This window comes from Lissotriton helveticus, chromosome 4_1 (genome assembly GCF_964261635.1).
Source record: "Lissotriton helveticus chromosome 4_1, aLisHel1.1, whole genome shotgun sequence".
Taxonomy (NCBI): Eukaryota; Metazoa; Chordata; class Amphibia; order Caudata; family Salamandridae; genus Lissotriton; species Lissotriton helveticus.
The window spans coordinates 2,135,291,223-2,135,312,659 of NC_136063.1; the positions used below are offsets into that span (position 1 = coordinate 2,135,291,223).

At 46.6% G+C, this 21,437-nt stretch overlaps 1 protein-coding gene across 1 annotated transcript in view; it reads left to right on the plus strand.

The window, feature by feature from the left end:
* ABCB7 (ATP binding cassette subfamily B member 7) overlaps nt 1-21,437 on the plus strand; it is a 665,610-nt gene that overhangs the window by 599,594 nt on the left and 44,579 nt on the right. Inside the window, exon 15 of the mRNA XM_078688835.1 lies at nt 12,783-12,890. Coding sequence (XP_078544961.1) covers nt 12,783-12,890 — 108 coding nt within the window. The remainder of the gene's footprint in view (nt 1-12,782; nt 12,891-21,437) is intronic.

The following is a 21,437-nucleotide window of genomic DNA, read 5'->3' on the forward strand; positions in this document are numbered from 1 at the left end:
AAGTCTTGAGAAGTTTCCTGAACTGAAAAAGGGATTTACTGGATTTGATAATCAGAGGGAGGGAGTTCCAAAATTTGGGGGCAAGGAGAGCAAAACGACGGCCGCCAAATTTATGAAGTTTAAACTTGGGAGTGACAACCAAGTGATGGGAAGCTGAACGAAGAGAGCGAGCGGGTTGATACAGGGTAATCAGAGATTTCAGAAAAGCAGGACAAGAGCAGTGAAGGGATTTGAATACCAAGCAGCCCATCTTAAAGGCTGCTCTCTCCTTCACTGGTAACCAATGAAGCCTGCGGAGCAGAGGCCTCGCCGATTGCCACTTAGGGATCTTGAATATGAGGCGGGCTGCCTGGTTTTGTACAACCTGGAGGCGGTGTGAAAGAAATCGCGGGAGTGCATGATAGAGGGAATTAGAAAAATCAAGGCGCGATATGACAAGGGACATGACGACCTGACACAAGGCCGCATGTGGAAGTAGGTGCCTGATCTTCCGGATTTTTCGAAGTTGGAGCATACACGAAGAAATCGTGGCACCCACTTGGGCCTTGAGTGACAATTCAGCGTCGATCGTCACCCCCAGACTCCTAACGGCCTTGAGCGGTGTCGGAGGGGAACCCAAGTCGGGAGGCCAAAACTGCGGACCCCAAAAAACGACACTGGAACCAGGAAGAAGTAGCTCAGTCTTTCCAGGATTAAGTTTTAATTGATTCTGATTCATCCATTGATGGATATGGGTCATAGCGGCGTGAAAGTTGTTAGTCGCCTGAGGAGAATCAAGTGGAAAGACGAGCTGCAAATCGTCAGCATAATTGAAGACGCTGACGTCCCAGTTGTGAAGGGAAAGAATTAGAGGGCGCAGGTAAAGATTAAATAATAACGTGGAAAGTGAAGAGCCCTGGGGAACTCCACAAGTGATAGGGGATTTAGGTGCGGTGAAGGGACCAAGGCGCACGGCTTGTGATCTTCCCGTCAGGAATGACTCCACCCACTTGAGGGCAGTGCCCCGGATGCCGGCTTGTTCGACACGGTGGAGAAGGATGTCGTGATCCACCGTGTCGAACGCGGCAGACAGATCCAAAAGAACCAGAGCCTGTGGTCTCTTGGCATCTGCGTTCTTTCTCAGGGTATCCATGACTGCCAAGATGACTGCTTCCGTGGAGTGGGCCGGCCTAAAGGCGGCCTGGTTGGACTCAAGGAAGCACGAGCTCTCGATGAAATTAGAGAGGCACCAGGTGACATGGGCTTCAAGGAGTTTTGACAAGTAAGGCAGCAAAGATATTGGGCGATAGTTGGAAGGTTCAGCCGCATCAGCCCCTGGCTTCTTCAGGAGAGGCAAAAGAATGGCCTCCTTGAAGGTTCCAGGGACTGTGCCAGAAATGAGGGAAGCATTCAGAAAGGGAAGTATACACTCCGGTAGTTTAAGACAGACCTCCCGCAATACCGCGGGAGGGCAATGGTCCTCCGGCGAGCCCGATTTTACACGATTGGCTAACTTCGCCAGGGAGGGAGGATCCAGAATGGGAAATGAAGTAAAAGAAGATAGATTGCCCGGAAGAGTGTCCAGAGATGGTGACGGCTGAGGAGTAGGGGTGATAGAATTTTTTATTTTAATGATTTTTTCAATAAAAAAGAGATTAAGAGCCTCACAGGTCTCTTTGGACGGAGTTTGAACTGGGAGAGTCCTGTCGTCCGTGGTAAGTTCATTCATAATCCTGAACACCTCACAAGATTTGTTAGTGGCAGAGAAGATTCTATCAGAGATGTGCTCCGATTTGGCTGATAGAATAGCCAATTTGTATTCCCTCCGAGCGGTAACAAATTTCTGTCTGGATGACAGGGAGTAGTCCCGCCTCCAGATGCGTTCCAATTGACGTACCTCAAGTTTTATTTGCTTGAGGTTGTCAGAGAACCACCGGTTGGCATTGGGGTGTCTGGTAGAAGGGAACTTAACTACTGGGGCAAATTGGTCACTAGCCCCTTTCAACCAGCTACAGATGTTAGTGTCGATCCTATTAACATCCTCGTAAGGAAGGGTGTTCGGACAGGTAGAAGCCAGGGTGGCTATGAAACCCTTGGAATCATAATTCTTCCATTTGCGTGCAGAGCCACCTGCCATTAGTGGGACCTTAATTCGCCCACTAAGTGTGATGGTCGTGTCGACTATAAAATGGTCTGACCATACGCATGGAAGCGTAGAAGGGGTTGAAAGGGTTATATTCGAGGTCCAAACCTGATCTAATATGTGGCCTTTTGCATGCGTCGGTGAGGTGACTTGCTGACTCAGATTCAGACTTGTCAGCATCTCAGATAATGCTGAGGCATGCGCCCCCGCGTTAGCGTCATCAAACCAATAATTAAAATCCCCAAATAGGGCGAAACTGGGTAGTGAAGGCAAGAGGGCAGTCAGATGTTCGCAGAGTTTCTCCGCAAAGTCTGGCATGGGACGGGGCGGACGATATAAAAGGGCAAAAGAGAAAGCCCCCGCTGGCATCCCCAAGTTAACAACTAGATTCTCTATTTGTGGAAGTGCCAGGGAAGAAGAGGAAATGAGGTGAAAACGTTTCGAGATAATGGCAGCCACCCCACCACCGGGGTGATCGGCAATGCGATCGGCATGGAGAATGAAATAGTCTGGGGGAAGGGCTGCCAAGATGTCAGGGAGAGAATTCTCCGTGAGCCAGGACTCAGTGAGCAAAAGGAGGTCAGGGCTTTCCTGTAGCAGCAGGGTGAAAATATCGGCCTGGTGTCTGACCATTGAACGGGTGTTTAAGAGTAGAACCCGAATGGAGAATTGAGTCAGTGCAGGGACAGACCGGGGGGCCAGGCAAAAGGGGGGGGTTACAGGAAATACCGAGTGCAGTGAATCTCCCCATGGTGACTGGAGGGGGAGCCAAACCAGGTAGGTTGTAATGTCTCAATTGCATAGCGGTAAATGAGATGTTATGACTAACAGCTCCTGTCCCTAGCCCCTGCCGGCCGCGGACGGGCGCAGACGGGCTTGACTCTGGTGCGACTCCGGCGCGCCTACGGCGCGCCCGCTGCGCTGACACATAGTGGCCGTTTAAATAGGGAGGAGACAAGGGGGTGTGGCGAGGATCGCCGTCTAACCCTCCCCAAGATGGCGCCCACGAGCGCTGAGGAGCACCGGCAAGCGGTCTCACAACAGCGGATGGACTGGGTGCAGAAGACAAGGTAGGGGTTAAAAAATGCTGCTAGTACTCAGCAGGGCAAATAATGGCACACAATTTAAAATTAAGGTCCGCCGCTCGTAGTCAGCGGGACCGATCAGGGAAGCGGTTAACCCCGCTAGTGATCAGCGGTAATGCGAGAGAAGGAATAATTTTACACTAAAATAGACAGTCGCACTCCAGCAGTCGCTTGCAAGCCCACTGCCACTGGGCTGCCGGCGATCACAGAAGGCAAGGGGAGGAGAGTCCTAATTATACAGCGCCGCCTGCCCCTCCAACGGAATCCATGATAGCTGGCCTTCTTCTCTAGGGCCGGGTCCTTGTTTGCCCTGATGTGACCGGCCATTACTGTGCTTCTCCTCTGTTTGTGTGGAGAGGTCATAAATGTAGACCTTCACAGTAGTGGCTAAAAGACGACTGTTCCAAGCTTTGCACTTAGGGGGGATGGATTTCTGCCATTCAGCATCATCTTCCTGCCATTCAGCATCATTTTGATCCCTTTCCCAAATTATGCTCGTTTACGGAAAGTGGGTTGGTTTAGCCTTAAATGTTTATTTTTTCTTTTAAAACATAATATTATTGATTTTACATAGTGTGTCACAGTATTACAGAGCCGTAGCCAATGGTACATTGTTGCTTTGTTTCCAGATTTGCGTATAAATAGTTTCAGCGATAGTCTTGTCTTATTCCAAGTACATTCATATCATCCTATGTCATCCATTTGCATTTCAAGATCCACCATTGGCATTTGTTGTTACAGTTATACATTTCCAAACAATTTGAATAAAAACGTAACTTCTCATAACTACCCATCCCCCACCCATTCAACTGGCTCACCCCAACATCTTACAATTTGCACGAGGGTTTTACCTACCATAAGTAGAAGAGGGTTATTGTGTTTGAGACTGCATTAAAGCTGGATGGCTTAATAATCAGAGCATTTCTTTGTGAGGTGACTATACTACGTTTCGGCTGGGGGTGACATGTTTGGGTATTGGAGGGCGTAAAGGGGTCAGTGGCCTTAAGTAACTCTGACTTCTGGTCCCATTCCAAAGAGATGGGTGTTTTGCGCACCCCTCGGAGTTCCTCTCTCATGATAATGGCACTCTCTGCTCCACCCCATCGGACCATCTTTGTGCCAAGTGACTAGTGTAGGGGGGAGGCTAATTTCGCTATGAGGATAGTCAAATCCTCAAAACGGTATTGTACTTTCTGTGTTTTCGGGCAGCGGCATAGTCCTAGCAGGCCGCTCTTCGCTGTGTCCCAACCAGAGGTACCTGTTGTGTCTCTCACCAGTTGTCCAATTATGAACCAGAACCCACCCAAACGTGTGCATGCTCACAACATATGGAGTATGTCCGCGTCTGCTGTCTGGCATCTAGGGCAGCAGACTTGTGCCTCATGGTATATACAATTAAGGCAGTTGGGGGGATGTATGCCCTGTGTTGGATCATATACTGTATGAGTTTGAATTTGGCACTACAAGACACCTTTTTAGGGAATTCCAGGAGAGAGGACCATTCCTTTTCAGTTAGGTCTCTACTGAGCTCCCCAGTCCATTTCTCTTGTAGAGCTGTGAAGGAAGTCCCTGCGTGCACTCGGACACCCGTGTATAGCCATCTGATTAGGTGGCGTCCTTCCCCCATTAGATATACTGCATGTGTTAATTCATGTGGGGGGGTTCGCTCCCGTCTGGGGACTAGTACTTTGTAATGTAACGGGTGATGGGGGTGATGATGACGTGTAATATAAATAGGAAGCAATGAACTCCCTGATTATGAGCGAAATTCTCATGGTCCGCTAGTGTATCGTCAATGAACAACGCTCCAACTGTGGATACCTCTTCTTGTGTCCAGTGGGAGATATGTCTAGTGACGAGCCCTGTTGTGGTGGGAATACCAAGTAACTGAGTATTCTGTGCATATGGGGGATTCTGTCTGGTGTATTGTAAGGCCCTTTTCCAATAAAGGAGAGCCATTCGAAGCAGAGGGGGATGTCAGGGGGTGTCTTATTCCCAGGTAGTAACAAGGTGTGGAGAGTGCCCGGCCCAATGTTTGTGACGTGTAATCTATTTCGTGTAGGTTGTGGCCTGCAAGCAAATGTGACAGCCATTGTAATTGACTAGCCAGGCAGTATGCACGAAAGTCTTGGACTCCCAGCCCTCCCTCGTCTGGCCTCGATTGCATTTTGGCCAGGCTCACTCTTCTGCACCCCTTCCCGCTAGTGCGGTTCGGTAGAAGAGAGTCTAATGTCTGGAAAATAGTGGCAGGAATCAGGACCGGCAGATTCGTAAAAATATATAGCAGTCGTGGGAGTGCCACCATCTTAGAGATGGCTATACTACCCCTTACCGAAAGGGGTAAGGATTACCCGAAGGAGACCTGGGCAGGCAGTGCTCTGATCGCTTTCAGCAAATTGCCTTCTATAAGATCTTGTGAGGCCCTGTATATCTGAATACCCAGATACTTGAAGGTTTCTGTGGCGACTGCTAGGGTGAGCTGTCCAAATTTGATGGACTTCGGGCCCTCCCTTGGGTGAATAAAGAACACATGCGATTTATTTTCATCAGTGGGCAACCCTTGTATAGGTTCAAATTGTTAGAATATATTCGGAATAGGTTCGAAGTCTTTTGTCAGATCATGAATGTATAGAATGAGGTCATCTGCATATGCTGATACTACATTTGCTGTATCTCCTAATTGGATCCCTTTGTTCTCTGCCTCCTCCGGAGATTTATGGTAAGGGGTTTGAGATCTAGCACAAATAACAGTGGCTACAGGGGGCAGCCCTGTGTCGTACCTCTTGCTACTGGATAGGAACGTGATATATGAGAGCTTGACCGGACCCGGGCTGTAGGAGCCGTATATAATAGCTTAACCCAACCCATGTATCCCGATGGTATGCCAAATTTGTTCATGGCCGCTGCCATTTATCCCCAGTTTAAGGTGTCGAAGGCTTGCCGTAGATCAAGGGAGATGCATCCGGCCTCACGGGAGACCTCAGCGGCAGTTTCCATGACATGGCTGTGAATGTTGTTTAACCTGTCTTAGCTCCTAAGATCTTTTTAGCCTATGACTGACTGTGATCTGGAGATGATGCCCGGAATCGCTGCTCTTCTCACAAGAGTACTTGGGCTCGTAGACACGCTTCAGTCAAGCTGTGGTGGGTTTGGCCAAGCTGTCTATGTAGAGTGAAAACAAAACGGTAACTAGTTCTACAATACAGGCGCAACGCAAATTACGGGAAAGTAACTGACCTATAGTAAAACAGCGGTGCTCCAGGAAGGTGAGGAGTCGGTTACCACAGCCCCAAACTGCTTCACTAATGTGAAAAACTTTTGTTTCTGTGTCTGTAGAGCCCTCTTCACTGTCCGCGTCATCCTCTCGTCTGTAGAATAGTGCTTGCTATTATGGAACGGGATGCATGAGCAAGAACCGGCTGCTCACCATAACTGTTCATGTATGTTATATATCGCATGTTAGCCCATAGTCTACAGCCCTCGTCTCGTAAGAGACCAGTAGGCATCTGGAGGTCTGGCTTCAGAGAAGATCATGTGTCTGGCTAATATTCCTTTTTTTTAAAGGGGAAAACATTTTCGCTGTTCAAAGTATTTTCATTTCATAGTGTACCAGACTAGAGGAGTTGGGACGAAGTATTAGTCAGTAAGATTCCTGCTTTAAGTAAACTTATCCGTTTTTTTCAAGCTCGCATGTGTTCTTGATTAATATTTGTTAAACACAACCCAATTATACTCCCATTATTTTTGTATTTTTTTTGTTGCAAGAATTCCTAGTTGAATGGAACACTTTGAGGATGTAGATCGGTTTGTATCTTGTTTGTAAAAAAGTTGCAGTCGACAATGTAGAAAAGCAATAAAACGAAATTGCCTTTTCTTGTGTTTTTTTTTTTTTTTTACATTTCAAGCATAAGTGTTGCTTTCATTATATCCCAGCTGCCCAGTTTAAGTAAGTGATTGCTCTGCGGGTCAACTAAAATACTTTTCAGTGGGCGCGTCTAGAATATTTGGAGTCGTCCCTGTGGTTGATCTTGAGGTGTTAAGAGAACCCCCGCAGTGCCTGGCAGTGCTACAGGAATACATGCGAGGAAGAAACATGTCTTCAGGTTCTCCGATCTACCTGCTGAATCACCCAGGATATTCGCATTTACTCCTGAACAGCCTCCTGTTGTCCAGAATAATGTCCTCGGCTTGAGGGCCTGGGCTGTGCGATTATGGCCCGTCTGCTGCTGAGTCTGCATGGACAGCCGAAGTTCTTTGATCCATTTTAATAATGCTTGCCTTTTAGCATTCATTACATTAATTTATGTAAATAACTCAGATTTCATGCAAATTGAAAATCTTCTGCTCGCTTGTGGTAATCTCACTGGGGATGCAAGTCAGGTATTTGTGTGACCTGCTCTGCTGCCCCCGTGCTTGTGTCTCATACTTTAAGAGCTTCCAGATATCCAGGTAGTGTCACACTGAGGTCACAGTGGTACCCCTTAAGTAGGCTCGCATGTCGATTACAAAGCTCTCTGTAAGAGGAAAGGGGTACAGGTGTACAGCATGGATGGCGTGCTAACCCTCAAATCAAATGTGCAGAATAATATTTGTCTAATCTTAAATACAGTACCTTGCGTATTATACTTGCAAATTATGTTCATTTGTCTTGAGATATCTATGTCAACATGCAAGATTATAACCAATGACCCATGGCTCCTGCTTCAATCAGTCTGCTTGGCTCAAAATAAACTGAACTTGTACAAAATACTCCCTTGCACCTGGAGGGCGCTGTGATAAATTACTCTATTTCATCCCGATCTGGTGCTAAAAATGTTACCTGCTTTTGAAATATCAGTGAGACTAGTACCAAACTTTTTCCCAACAAAGAGAATATTTTTCGTGGTGTTAAATGCTCTGAAGTGCAGTTTGACGCTTTTAGTTTAAAGGCAGTCTTGGCAACACTCATTAGTACCTGGTATGGAATGATGGACTTAGCCAGTCAACTAGAATACTCCCTTTGGGAGCCACAGATACCGGTGCAGGGCACCGAAGGGAGCACTCCTTGACTGCCAGCTCCCTACCCCACCTACTCACTGTTTGTCTGGAGTTTGCCAATATCTTTTGGTTTTACTATATGTATGTGTGTAATATGCTTACTTATAAGGTATTTTAGCTAGCCCTCTTCATCCATTGGTCTGTTATTCTGTCATTCACATTTGTCTTCTGCCAGCAACAGTATCCAGCATCTGGCAAAGGGCCAGCCCACTTCAGCCATTGGCTAACTGCACTGTGAGTGGCAGCATTCTGGCCTCTCTACACACAAAGTAATTCCCTTCACTTCCAGGTTTCTGGTCAAAATTATTTTGTCTTGTAGTGATTTTGTTTTTTAAACGTTGACTGGGACCCGAGAGCTTCCCCAACAATAAAGTCTTGCAACAACCATGAGAAAACAAAAGAAACATTGACAAAGCAGGTAAGGGTGGTGGGCCGGCTGGGGTGGATTTCAAGAGACAACCACATGGGAACATTAATTATTTATTTAATTTTCCCATGTGGTCGTCCTGCGAAATCCCCCCCAGCCATACCCACCGCTCTTACCTGCAGCGGCCACAGCTGAAAAGACTGGCAGCCAGTGCCAGACTTATTGACTTTGCCACTGCTTGCTTAATTTGTTGCTACGCTAGGGGTGGGACTGTTCCTTTCCAGCGCTGCAGCTGCATGGCTCTATCTGTCGCGCTGTGCCACGCCCTCCCTTTCCTACAGTAGAGGGTAATATAAGCCCACGCATCCAGCAGAAAAAACAAAGATCTGTTTTTTGTTTTTAGGTCTCGTTGAGCCAGCGCATGCGCTGCTCGGAGAGACATTTAGTAGGTGAGTTTTCAAAGTGCTACTGGCTGGCCACACGCTTGCGTTCACGAGAGCGTGCACGCGTGCAGCCGCCATCTGTCTCCTCCGTCACGGGTCATTAAGTTGCTTGTTTTTATTTCCCGTGCTTCCCCTCTGCCTCCATCCGATCACTTTCACTTTCATTTGAATCCAAATGTAAATTACCATGGTGTGCAAACTTTTTCGAGTTGCATCAAAATAGGCTTATTATTATTAGTCTTATGAATACACTTATTGGTCTCAAACTTTGTAGTCTCTTCCGTGCACGACCACGTATTTACTCTGTTCGTCAATGCCACCAACTATACAAATTGGTATCGGGCATAATTTAATTGCTCTCAACACGCAACTTGCATGGATTACAGTACGCACACACACACACAACCACACACACACACACACACACACACACACACACACACAACCACACACACACACAACCACACACACACACAACCACACACACACACAACCACACACACACACAACCACACACACACACAACCACACACACACACAACCACACACACACACAACCACACACACACACTCACACACTCACACAACCACACACACACACAACCACACACACACACACAACCACACACACACACACAACCACACACACACACACACACACACACACAACCACACACACACAACCACACACACACACAACCACACACACACACACAACCACACACACACACACAACCACACACACAACCACACACATACAACCACACACACATACAACCACACACACACAACCACCCACAAACACACACACAACCACACACACAACCACAACTGCAACAAAAAGTTTTATGAAAAATTGACTCTTATAAAAGTTCTGATTCCACCAGAATCTGAGTCCTCCACAACACCTTGATTTTATTTCCCGTGCTTTCCCCTCTGCCTCCATCGGATCACATTCACTTTCGTTTGAATCCAAATGTAAATTACCATAGTGTGCAAACTTTTTTGAGTTGCATTAAAATAGTCTTATTATTATTAGTCTTATGAATACACTTATTGGTCTCAATCTTTGTAGTCTCTTCCGTGCACAACCACGTATTTACTCGACCGACTATACAAATTGGTATCGGGCCTAATTTAATTGCTCCCAACACGCAACTTGCATGGATTACAGTACGCACACACACCCAACCACACACACCCAACCACACACACCCAACCACACACACCCAACCACACACCCACACACACCCAACCACACACCCACACACACCCAACCACACACACCCAACCACACACACAACCACACACACAACCACACACACAACCACACACACACCACACACAACCACACACACAACCACACACACAACCACACACAACCACACACACACACACACACACACACACACAACCACACACACACACAACCACACACACAACCACACACACAACCACACACACAACCACACACAACCACACACACACACAACCACACACACACACAACCACACACAAACGCACACAACCACAACCGCAAAACAAAAAGTTTTATGAAACATTGACTCTTTTAAAAATTCTGATTCCACCAGAATCTGAGTCCTCCACAACATCCTGTTTTTTTGGCTGTCAGCTGTGAAAAGGAGACCAATATTGCCCCCATTGTTATTATTCTGTATCCTCCATTCAATTCTGGGATGCTTTTCTTACTTGTCTCTAGTTCATTGCAAATCTTACCGTTACTTATTCAAATTGTGTTAGCTTTGGCTTATTTGCAATGCAAACTTTATCTCAATAAGTTGGTGTACCACCTGCAAGTCCGCTACGGAAGCCCATTCATTTGCTAATTATTTTCCACATAAGGTTTCTAGACCATAATGTGGGGTATCAGGATTTTAAATAGTTTGTTTGAAGATGTTACTCTCTCCTGTGCACCCTACTCCTGTACTAAGGTTACGAGTGACCTGGCACCCGCCTTTCAGAGGTTCTTGCATCCACCCAAGTCTGGCCTGGCACTGGTGCATCCCAGCCTGGCACACACAGGGTGATGATCTCCGCACCTCCTTCTAGACCCCAGCTCACTACTGTTTGCAGTCTGTTACTCACCCCCTGAAACTCACCCTTCACCCCTCAGGCCTGGTAGTCACTCCTCGCACCCACCCTCCTCCCTCTCTGGCACTCAGCATTGACTCTGCGTGACACTCATCTGTCACCTTCCTGACACTCACCCATGTCCCTCCTGGTATTCACTACTCGCTCCCTTGGCACTTACCCTCCATGGCACGAGCCCTTCATCCCCCTGGCCTGGCAGCTACACTTTACCCCTTGCACTCTCCCTTCCCCTCCCTGGCACTCACCCTTGACCGTCTTGACTCTTACGTCTCACCTCCATGGCACTCACCCGTCATCTCCCTGGCACTCACCCTTCATCCCCCTGACCTGGCACTCAACCTTCACCTCAGTGGCACTAACTCTTCACCCCCAAGGCCTGGCAGCTACCCATCACCCCTGGCACACATACTTCCCCCCTTCTCAGCACTCACCCTTCACCCCCATGGCCTGACAGTCACAAGTGTCCCTCCTGGCATTCACTCCTCACCTCCCTGCCACTCACCCTTGAACCTCCTGGCACTAGCTCTGTTTCCCCCAAGAACAAAAAATAAGCATTGGCATAGCCAATAGGTCTCGCCTTTGGGACCTTATAAGTGTTTAGCCACGCAACAGTTGATGTTGTTGCACCAAGGATATTGTGCTGCATTACTAAATACTTAGAAGGTCCCAAAAGCGAGGCTTATTGGCTATGCCAATGCTTGTTTTTCTAGTTTTCAGTCACTGTTAGGGCTTAAGTTCCCCTGCTATTAAGGAAGGGAGGAGCTGGCTCTGCAGAGAGCTAGGCCTGCGCTGCTGCGGCCCTGGGCAGGAGCCGCTCCTCCCCTCAAACACAGTGAGATGACTTCACCCTTGGGGATGGAGGGAAAGGGCCCCGATAGCCATATTGCCCTTACCTGTAGGGCAATAACCACTTTTAACTCAACTCCACTCCCCTCATTATGTGCCCTCGCCTGCACCTCGGGTCTGTGATCACAGAGAGGGTAATTAACAGCCGTTATTGCTTGTGGGTGCGGGCAATAACGGTTAATTACAACCTTTCCAGCTGTAATGGTAATTCTCGCTTCCTCTACCTTGGGGTTGCAGAGGTAGAGGTGTGTGTAGGCGCTTCTTGGATTGAACTTGTGAACCCTTTTTCCTATTGCACCTTTGCTTCTTTTCTGCAGGTGTAGTACTCGATGTTCACCAGGATTTTCACTAGAACACTATTTCGCCTCCATATTCCAGGACTCTTAATATGGGTTCAAAACTTGGTGATCATACAGTTAGGACAGGACACTCTTGGGTAACAGTGCGCGCTACAAATGCATTATAACATAACATAACATAACAATGATGTCCCAACCGATCTCAGAACCCCAGCTGACGTCCTCGGTCCTTCTGGAGTGACTGTTCGAGATGCAGAGCTGGGCTAAGAGAGCTGTGTTCATTTCTGTGCCCTGGATGGCTCCTTTAAAGCAGAATCTGTGCTCTTTTGAATCTAGTAGATCGATTTCATGTCCTTGAAGACTTGTGCTCTTCCCTTTAGTGTTGTTGCCTGTCCCACGTGTCTTATTTACTGGACTGCACTTCTTTTTTCCTCTGCACATTGACACATCTGCTTGTTTTCCCACCTACAGACGATCCTGGGCGCCATGAGGGACATGGTGAAGCACAGGACCTCGGTGTTCATCGCCCACAGGTTGTCCACAGTGGTGGATGCTGATGAGATCATTGTCCTGGACCAGGTGAGTCTGAGCTGTGCGCGGGCCGCTCTGTGCACGCGCCGCTCTGTGCACCCGCCGCTCTGTGCACCCGCCGTCTGCTCCCTCCCTGCACGTCTGTGCATCTGTTCAAGAGGCTTCTTTCACACGAGCTCAAAGACTTCATGCCTGGAAATCTGAGGCAGCATTCCCCGTTCCTTAGTGATTAGAAAGTTATTTTCTATTCTAGGTGGTGAGGACGGTAATACTGTTAGTTAACGAGGAGTTACACAGAATGGCTAAATATCCCATTCAATCAAAAATGCACTGTACTGTCCTATGAATTTTATGATTTGTGTCAAATCGGTCATTTGTATTCACTCTAACCTTATTGTCTTTGAATAAACACCTCATCAGCGGGGTAAAACTAACCTTAGAGTAGATTCCAAATTGAAGGCATTCAGTCCTCAAATGGAAGCTTCACCCTTGTTGGCTCCTCGGCCTTGTGTGCATGCAACAAATATTTAAATAAACTACCCCAGCCATACATCCCAATTACCCTTAATGAATAAATCCCTGTTGTCATTTAGGGTTTCCACAGTAAATGTTAGAGTTCTGAACAGGAGATATTTCCATATTCATTCAATTTACTGGCACTGCTGAGAATCCTCTGCCTGCTCTGCCCAAGGAAGACAGAGCCCCCTGCTGGAGCTTTTTGTCTGTGCAGTATCCTGGTACTTCTTTCTTTCCATGCGCCTGGTTTGTTTGTCAGTCCTTCGGGGGTCGCATCATTTTAATTGCATTTAACTCAGTAGGGGAAATAGTATATGCTGCTGACGGATTAACTAGAAAAATATTGTCCTAGATCAGAGTGTCCACCATAGGTCTAGAAGGGCTGCATCCATGCCAATGTTTTCAGAATGTCCAATTAAAATACATTTGCATGAAAAGGAATGTATATAAAACTACTGTACATCATTGGGGATCCTGCAGAAGATCTGGCTTGTTGAAGGCCTTGTGGACCTCGGTGGACCCCCTTATCATCAACTGTGACAAGGTGTTTTGATACACATTGATGGAAGTGAAGATTAGAACTCTCAATAGCTTGCAGTCGCTAAAGAAGACACTACAAAAAATACAACTTTGAAATCCAAGAAAAGGAGAGGGGCAATCCAACAACTTGATTTAGAAATGTGCTTCCCTCGCGACTGCGGCTGCTTGCAATAGGTGCATATAGCCCTGTAGCTCAACAAAAATGAGATCTGGTAAATGTAACTGAGTCTCCAGCTGCTGACCATGGAGCCAGATGAGACATTTCATCCTCTACAGATCATGCTAGTTATTGTGCCTTGCCACCAGTACACTCAGTCTTGTAGCATTTAGTTACGTTTGGTATTTTCAATGACATGTTTTGTGTTAAGGCTTTCCATAATGTGTATTGATGTCCACCTTCCTCCATGTGCATTCTTTTTCTTTTAAAAAAAAAAAATCTTTTTATTAAACAATTGGTCAGTGTACAATAATATACATGCTTGACCGACGCAGGATAGGCAGTACAGACTACAGAGAAAGACATAGTACATTCAAAGCATTGGAAGGTAGTAGGTAAAGGCCTATGCCGTTCAGATGCTTACCAATTACCATACGATACAGCCTAACATACACCATAAATCCTATTATTAGAATTACACACGCCCCTCTGTGGTAACCTTGCTCTATCTTCTGTACGCTCCCCAATGCTCCCAGACCCTTCTCCCATTTCCTGGGGCAATCCTGACTTTGATATCCCACCTCCTTCGCCTGCTGGTTTCCCAGTCAGATACACTCTGCGTCCTACGAGCTCCCCAGGCCCTTGCTATGTTTCGTTTTGCCACCCCAGCTACCGACATGAGCCATATTTTCATATAGGAAGAGGTGTGGCGCCGCGGCTAGGGCGACTGACTCCGGAATCTGGGGATCACGATTCGATCCCTGGCACCGGCGGCAGATAAGCCCAGCACCATGTGACTCTGGGCAATAGCTTGCTTAATCTTCCCGACGGCCCCCAGCGCCTAGAGACCCTTACGGGTGATTGTGCGCTTTACAAATGTGGATTATTTAATGTAGATTATATATTTGGCTACGTTTCTTCACCCTGTATATGCCAGTATATGCAGTAGAAGGCACCAAGCCTCCATCGGAACAGTGCAGCTCACAGCTCTGGTCATAACTTACGCCACACCCATCCAGTATTGTTGGATTTTTGTACATTCCTACAGTATGTGGAAGAAGGAACCCCAGCTTGCCACATTCCTTAACGCACAGTGCTGTGTCGCCTCTCCCCAGGCGGTGTAAGAGTGATCTAGAGTAATATTGTCTATTGTGGAAAAGTATTGTGGAAAAGTAAATTTTGCCATGTTCTGTGTCCCTACGCCTCATCCATCATATGTTATGTGTGCATGAGCAATATGCATATTTTATTCCCCATGTCCGATTAATGACGCAATTCCAGTTGTGTCCACCTCTAGTATGTTAGTTTCCAGTCCTCGTGAATACTACGAATATCAGGCCTATGTAAAGTAATGTTGCCACGTTTCCCAGTGTGCACGTTATTCCATTATAAAGTCCCCGTTTCCAGGCCTCAAAAGGGCCCGGACCACAGATTCAGCTCCTGTCTCCTGAAAGCCTCGCTGAGGAGCAATACAGCCCCCACCTGTATCCTCGACCCTTCACTTACTTCCTGCTTCGCAGTGCCCGGTGCAGCTTGGCTCTGCCTCTGAGTCTGCCAAAAGTATGTTATGATTCCAGCTATCAGTTCAGTCCTCCTCTTCTGCATTCCTAAGCTACTGAACTGCATCAATAGTTTCCGTCATTGTCTAGCCTACTCGGCTCCACGTTAGAGAAATACTGTATTTAATGGTCATTTAGTATTCTTCATCACGCACTACATGTAGAATAATGCATGGTCCAGTCTTAGAATCAAGTTAGCTTTTCCCCTCATGACTTCTAGTTTATATCAACATGTTCCCTAAACATTAGATACCAGATAGGGTTTAGGTACATGTCGCTCCGACCCTCCAGACTTTAGTCTCTGCTCCTAACACAGAGTTCATAGCCCCCAGCTTCTCCTAGTAACACGTCATTGCTAGTTTTCGCGCACCATTAGGTTAGAGGTCCCGGCTCCTTAGGTAGCCCCCTCCTATGTTTCCGCCCATTCATGACATATTCTGTTACGTTTGCGTCACATGTCTATGTATACGCCCAGTTACACCTCTTTTTACTGTTATCTTTCGCGACTGCTACGCGTCATGCCCTTCTGCTCCACCCACTGCTACGCCTACTGCAATATAATGCTATGTGTTCGCGCTATGTATATATGCCTGTGTTTTGTTATTGAATGTTAGCGCGCTCATCCCAGACCTAGCCCCAGCAGCTGCTGGGCCTCTTTTCCCCTGCTGGGCCCCAGTTGTCCTGCTGGGCCCTGTCATTCTGTTCCTATGCAGGTTGTCCTGATCCTGTCCTTATGCTGTAATAAACCTGCACAAACTCCTACTACCTCGAATCTTGACTCTTATTTATTGAGCTATCTGTTATGCTATAAGTCTAGTCAAAAATAGGGTATTATTTATTTATTTACCACATAATGGCGCCCGAACAGGGACTTGCCCTTTCCCCACGCGTCGGTGAAGCCACGCCGACCCCCTGACCCTCTGCAGTCGTGACGGAACTCTTCTGCGCAGTGGCAGATATTTCTGCTCAAGTATCCCTCAGGCCCACGGAGGAGACGGAGGAGGCGGTCCAGCATCCGAACGAGACGGTGGAGGAACGCGGCGAGTCCCGACCAGAGCCCAAGCCGAGAGTCCAAGGTCCGAGGTATCCGGAGGCCCACCTGTAACTGAAGTCCGAAGTTCGTCGTCCGTCGTCCAGTCCAGTCCGAGGCCTTCCGTTCCGTGCTGCCCGGTGAGTACCATTGCTGGGGTAGTATCTAGACAGGACCAATTTAAATTGACTCCTGGTCCGTGGGTTGGTGGTGCCCAGACTCACAAACGAAGTGTTCACCTAGGTGGATACGGGTCCTGATGCGTCCCTTTATGGGACCGGTATGTTCCGTACTGTTACAGCAGTGCATCCAGTAACTCTAGTCTGTTCCGTTCTCAAGAAAATCTGTTCTATTTCTGTTCTCAGTATTCCAGGTAATATTCTGTTCGAACTGTTATTTATAATGTTCTTCATGTAATTTACTGTTGTGGTATGAGTGCGATGTGATTTCGTGTTTTTATTGTGTATTGTATTGTGTCCAGATTACAGTTCAGTCATGCCCATATTTTCCAAGTTACGTCAGTTAAAAACTAGAAAGGGTCTGTTAGAGGAAGCGGTTCCTGTCCCACCTAGGGACAGTCCAGGTCATTTTATGTATCAGAAACATGGCATAAGCGCCATACTGTATCTAGATTTATGGGTAGAGTATACCAAACAGTTAGAAGAAAAGTACAGATGGCCCGTATCGGGTACATGGGATGCCGAATGTATCATGCGAGTAGAAGAAGCATTATGGAAAAAGAAAGCCAGACAGTCACAGAAAGATGCCATCGAGTTATGGCGTAAAGAAGCGCATAAAAGAACGGAAAAGGAAGTCAGAAAGTCAGAGTTATGTAGAGAATCCCAGGAACGAGCCCAAGAGAGAGAATTAATCGAGATAGGTGAACAAGTCAAAACCGAACAGTCAGACAGACAGAGGCATGCCCTCATTAAGGGTATGTATCCCCTTCTTGCCGAAGGTGTGCCAAAAGCGACCCCAGAGGCATCCAGTAATTTCCCGCCACCATTAGTTCCGACTAAGCTACGTCACAAACCGACCGCAGCTGATATTTTTATTTCGTCCTATCTGGACGACACAGTCCCCGAATATACAAATCATGTTCGCGCTCCGCCAGTCCCTGTAAATCAGGCACTTCCCGCTTCTCCAGACACCGGAGTACCTGTTACGGTACCCCCGGTCCAGCCTACAGTTCCATTTCCCACTCTGCCAGGACGTAGAGCCTCAGTAGACGACTCCAGTCTAGGGGCCGCAGGAGGAGCTACTCCTCAAACCCCGCCGCCACACAAGCGTTTATCAGCACTCGAATTACATGCTCAAGCATCACAGCGTACTCCTAAAAGTAATAAGTCTGTTACCGAAATCAGACAAGCCCTTAACGAATGTGTCTATGATCCAGTCCCAGGCGAATATACCATGGTTTTATATTCCTTACGTGTAAGGAGAGTGACCGAGTATCTAGTCACCTTACCGAATATGAAAGAAGATCTAGACAGAATATATCGTTTCATCCGTACAGGGGATGATCCAGAAAGTATTGGCGAGATTATGCCTCAAAGGAAAGCCGAGATTCAGCTCATGATATTAAAGTTCCTGATCAATTGTCTAATAAGAGAACAAGATTACCCGTCTAAAGATCCCGCCGAAATGAGAATCCTGACAAGGTGGAGTGATAATATAGCCGAGGGTAAGCACAAGACCGTCAGTGCCATGGAGAGTATGTACAAGAAAATTCGTAAAGAAATAATAAGGTTACACGACCAGCGTAAAGCAGCACAAGTAAGTGAGAAAGAAAGTATCTCTGATCCTGAAGAGGAAGAGAACGAGAATCCCGCCAGAATAGCGTATGTAGGAAAATCCAGATTTCCAGATCGCCATTTACGTCTAGAACCCAAGTCTATTTTTCATCTAGCACCAGAACAAGGTTCTCTAGAACAAGTATTTCAAGCTACCGATCACATTCTGAAATCACGAGTCGGTTACAGTGAATTAAGTACCATGCATGAACAAGAACTAGCCCGATCAGCAGTCCGATGGATTACTGATTCTACCACTTTTCCAGACGAAATAGTGGCACAAATGTTTCTGAAACTGCCCCCAGCCGAGCAACGACTGGTGGGTATGTATATGATCCAGCACCTCATCACTCTGTATGAGGGTCAACATTCTGATCCAGGTCCGTTACACGATATCCTGAACGAGTTACTCCAGTATAGATGGAGAGGTCTAGGTACCGATTTAATTAGTGTCATTCTAGAACAGCGCCACAAATATAGAACGTTCCTGAACCCGCATTTTGTTCATGTCTCACCCCCAGAAAGTAAATCGTTTTACATAGACAGACAGAATCCGTTACGAGAAGTCCACCCAGTCCAAGGGGCGGGTGGCGTAATGCAACGAGTGTTTGTATACACTCCAATATCAAAGATGGAACTTCTTGAAATGAAGAAATTAATTCCCTGTCATGACAAAGATCCAGCAGGGTTCCATAGAGAATTAAAAGACATGCTCCGTATGGGAGAATACACTTACCCAGATATCATTAAAATGTTAAAGGTCCTGTTACCCGCAGGGGTGTATGAAAAGTTAAAGGAAAAAGAATGGGAGGTGGGAGAGAAAAAGATCGATTGGACAGCTCTAGAAGCTGAAGACAAGGCACGAGTACCAGGTACCGGTCTTGGAGATAAATGTAAAGAATTACCAGAATTATTGATTCAAGTTTTACCCAGATTATTGACAACTAGGAAAGAAGACTGGGATGCAATCTCAGCCTGTAAACAGAAACAAGATGAAGATATTAGTGATTTTTATTCTAGATTTGAAAAATGTTTCAGTATTAATAGTGGTCTCAAGACAAGTAGTGAGTCATACCCTCATCTTTTCGTTACCAAATTAGTCGAGAATTCAAGCCCACAAATTAAAAATCGAGTTTTGAAAGTCGAAAGCACCTGGCAAGCAAATACTCCGTCCCAGATGCTCCAGATGCTCCAGTACCACCAGAATAGAATCAGAGAAGAGCAAGAACACGAGAGAAAACGTATGAAAGACACGAAAATGAAAGTGCTAGTTGCACAATCTGTTCCTCAAGACAGTCAGAAGAGGGGTCCAAATCAAGCCAATCAAGCCAGTCATCCTGCAGCTCCCGTTAAAGGGAACTGCAATTATTGTAAACAGCCAGGTCATTTTATAAACGAGTGTGCAGTTCTGAAACACAACATAGCTACTGGTAAGACTAAAGAAAGACCACGTCCGCCAAGACAAGAACAAGTTTCACAGATTCCTCAGTCACAGAATGCACAACAGACAGTTTCCGCACCGCAGCCTATTGCTGCAACACAGCATGTTACGTCACAGATGTACCAGTATGCACAGTCCGAGTATCCAGAGTACCAGTCATATTCATGAAACAGCCTAGAGAGGGAGGTAGGCTTGCCTCTCATCGAGATACCTGTAGATCAAGAAGGTCCCTATGTTCACAGTCAAGTATTAGGGAAAGACAGAAAGTTTTTGATCGATACAGGGGCAAGTAGGACCACAATTAGTCATGCCGAAGTTCCAGGGGCTCCGCTCTCAGGCTCAAGAAATGTTTCCCTTGGATTTTCAGGAAAGCCAATAGTTAATGAAATATCAAAGCCAGTCACTCTAGAAGTAGGTCCATTGTCCCGTACTACTGATCTGTTACTTACTAAGTCATGTCCAGAAAATCTATTAGGCATTAAGACACTGAAAGAATTAGGTGCAGTTATTTGCTGTTCCCCAGAGGGAATACGTCTGTTCCTACGTGACTTTAAGGGTCACTATGTATTACGAGATTTTGATTCAAGATTGTCTAATGTTCCGCAGCACTTATGGGCGCAAGGTCCAACTGATGTAGGTTACATGCAAATCACACCCCATCGTGTGACTCTCAAGCCAGGTGTAGTGTTACCCCGAATCAGACAGTACAGATTGCCACCTGAGGCTGTAGCAGCCTTATCCAAAATTATTGACGAGCTCATGGCTCAAGGAGTAGTTGTAGAAACTGACTCCAATGTATGTAATTCTCCGATCATTCCAGTCATGAAACGTACTGATCCGAATGCACCCCCAGTATATCGATTAGTGATTGATTTACGAGAGCTTAATAAATGTATTATTCCTCAGTACCCAGTTGTCCCAGATATTTCTTCCCTGTTAACAGCCATTGATTCCGAAGCCATGTTTTTCACTGTCATAGACCTCAAGAATGCATTTTTCAGTGTTCCAATTCATCCAGACAGCCAGTTTCTTTTCGGATTTTGTTTAAATGGAAGGAGCTATATGTTTACACGCGCTCCTCAAGGTTTCACAGAAAGTCCTAGTATTTACAGTCAAGCACTCAAGAGACAGCTAGACAATATTCACATGCCAACTGACACTGCCCTGCTCCAGTATGTCGATGATCTACTGATCACAGCCCGTTCTGAACGTGCTTGCGAGCGAGCATCCCTTACAGTTTTGTATTTTCTAGCCGAGATGGGGCACAAGGTGTCACCTTCGAAGCTTCAATTCTGTGTCCAGCAAGTGGTATACTTAGGACACTTGCTGTCCAAGAGGGGTAGGCAGTTGACACCCGACCGTATCCAGTTAATAGCGAGTCTTCCCCAGCCCAGAACCCAGAAGGAGGTACGTGCTTTTATCGGCCTTACTTCTTATTGTAGACAATGGATTCCCCAGTATGCATTTCTAGCCAAGCCACTGATACAGTTAACGACACAGGAGGCAGCCGTATCGACTGTCCTCCATTGGACATCTGACCATACACTTAGTTTCAACGA